At 63.3% G+C, this 2,328-nt stretch overlaps 1 protein-coding gene across 1 annotated transcript; it reads right to left on the reverse strand.

Moving 5' to 3' along the window:
• Positions 1-995: 995 nt before the first annotated feature.
• Positions 996-2,107, reverse strand: LOC120519531 (translation initiation factor IF-2-like; the record flags this gene model as incomplete). The annotated part of the gene is made up of 2 exons (XM_039742498.1): positions 996-1,102; positions 2,019-2,107. Coding segments are annotated over 2 exons (196 nt in total), but the record flags the coding sequence as incomplete, so codon positions are not given.
• Positions 2,108-2,328: the final 221 nt, after the last annotated feature.

Consider the following 2,328-nt stretch of genomic DNA (forward strand, 5'->3'; position numbering starts at 1 on the left):
CCGGGGGGGGGGGCCCGGGGAAAAGCCCCCGGGGGGGACCGGGGGAAAACCGGCGCTGGGAAAACCCCCGGGGGGGCATCCCCCAAACGACCCCCCCCAAAATGGGGGTTTTTTCCCGGGGGGCCCCCCTTTAAAAAAAATTACCCCCCAAAAACCGGGGGGCCCGGGGGGGAAAAAGGGGCTATTTTGGAAAAAACCCGCAGGAGGGGGCCCTGGGGCCACGGCTAAAAAGGGGGGGGGCCCCCCGGCCCCCCCAACACCCCCCCCGGGTTGGGAAGGGGCAAAGGTTTCCCCCCATCGGGGCCCCCCAAAAAAGATTTTCCCCCTAAACCCAAAACCGGGGAAAAAGGGGGGGGGGGGTTTTTTTTTAAACTTTTTTGCCCAAAAGCCCGGGAAAACAGGGGGGAAATTTTCCCCCCCAAAACCGGGGTAAACCGGGCCCCAAAAGCGGGGGGTTTTTTAAAAAGGGCCATTCCCAAATTTTTTTCTTTTCCAGCCGTTTAAAGCCAGGGTTTCCTTGCGGGGGGGACTTTGGGGTTTTTCCCCCCCTTTTTTTCCGAAGGGGCAAAAGGGGGCCCCCCCCCCCCCTTTTCCCGGGCAAACGGCCGAAGAAACTTAACGCCCCGGGGCCCTTTTTGGGATGGGGGAAACAACCCCCCCCGGCCTCCCGCTTTTAAAAAGGGGGGGGGCCCGGGGACCCGGGCTTTTCCCCGGGGGCCCCGGGGCCCCCCCTAAAACCCGGGCCCCCCCCCGGGGGTGGAAAACCCTGCCCCTTTTGGGCAGTTTCCCGCCAAAAACCCCGGGCCCCCCGGCCCAAACCGGGGGGGGCCCGGGCCCTTTTGGGGGGGGAAAAGGGGGGGCCCGGGAAATAGGCTTGGGTGTGGGGGAATGGGGCCCCTTTTGGGGCCCCCGGGAAAAAAGGGGGCCCCCACCGGAAAGGGCCCCGGGGGAATTCCCGGGTTTTGGGGGGTCGGGGCCCCCCCCCCTTTCCCAACCCAAAAGGGGAAAATTTTTGCGGCCCCGGGCCCCCCGGGAAAGTCCCCGGGGATTCCCTTTCCCGGGGGCCCCCCGGGCGGGGAAAAAAAATTTGGGGCCCGGGCCCCTTTCCCGGGGGGGTACCCAAAAACCGGGGGAAAGGGGGCCCCAAATGGGGGGGGGGGCAAGGGGCCCTGGAAAACACCCCGAGTTTTTAAATTTTTTTGGGAAAGAATTCCCAAATAAACAACCCGGAAAATTTTCCCTTTTTACGCTGGGGAAAACCCTTTTTTCCCAATTTTTCCGGGGGCAACCCCCCCGGGGTTGGGGCCTAGGGTCCGCTTCTAACGGCGGAGACTTTTGCGGGAATCCGCCGGCAAAGCGGGGGGCCAGGTCCGGCCCCGGGGGAGGAAAATCGCCGCGGAACGGAAAGGGGGCACCTGCGGGCAATTCGGAGCTTTTGGCTGGCCTTACGGCCCCAAGCGGGAGGTGTGAAAACCTTGCCCCTTTTTCGAGCCTGGGAAGACCGGCGCTAAATGTTTCCGGGTTTGGGGGGAAAAGTTGCGCCCTTTTACCTAAGGCGGAGCTCTTCACGGCCCGGGGCCCGTCTCCCCGGTGGGCCTGCGAGAAGGCCAGTGAAATCCCGGGCTGTTCCCGGTGCCCGCCGAGTGGTCCATCCATCGCCCGCCCCGAAAAGGGAAAAAGGCCCGGTTTCCCGGGTGGATCCCCTTAAAGGAAAGGAGCCCACTCCGGGGAAGGCAATCAGGAGAGCAAACCCGTACCCCCGGTGGATTACATTTCTGGAGACGAAACCAAGGGCCCAAACGCCTGGCAGCCCAAATTCGGGAGGTTTCCCGGACCCCACGGTTCCAAGCTTATGCGCGAACGGAACCGGACCCAAATGAGGGGGGCGGTTTTATTTTCGTTGGGCCCGGAAACCGGCCCTAAAGGTGAGGCTAGGCGTATGTCTAACAACGCGGGCCCGGGAAAACCACGGGGAAAACGGTTAGGACAGAAAATGGCCAGGCGGAAGCTCCCGGGACCTTGGGCGGGGCGGGGGAACCCTCCATTGAAGGCCGGTCGGGGGAGCCCGTCGGATGCAGTGGCGTTGGGATGGAGAATCCCGCTCAGGCTCCCCGGAAGGGGCCCAAGGGAAAGACCAGTTCAGGGTTAACAACAAAGAGCCGGGGGTGGCGGCCCCGGGCAGTTCCGGTTGACCAGCCTGGCGCTCGGGCCGGGTTTTTGACACCCAACAAAAGGAACGAAACCCAAGGATTGAACATCAAGGGCGCCCTTTTGGAGCTTTTCCCCAAAAGGGGTTTAATGGACCTGGAAGACCATTCTCCCCCGGGG

This window comes from Polypterus senegalus, unplaced genomic scaffold (assembly GCF_016835505.1).
Source record: "Polypterus senegalus isolate Bchr_013 unplaced genomic scaffold, ASM1683550v1 scaffold_9258, whole genome shotgun sequence".
Classification (NCBI taxonomy): domain Eukaryota; kingdom Metazoa; phylum Chordata; class Cladistia; order Polypteriformes; family Polypteridae; genus Polypterus; species Polypterus senegalus.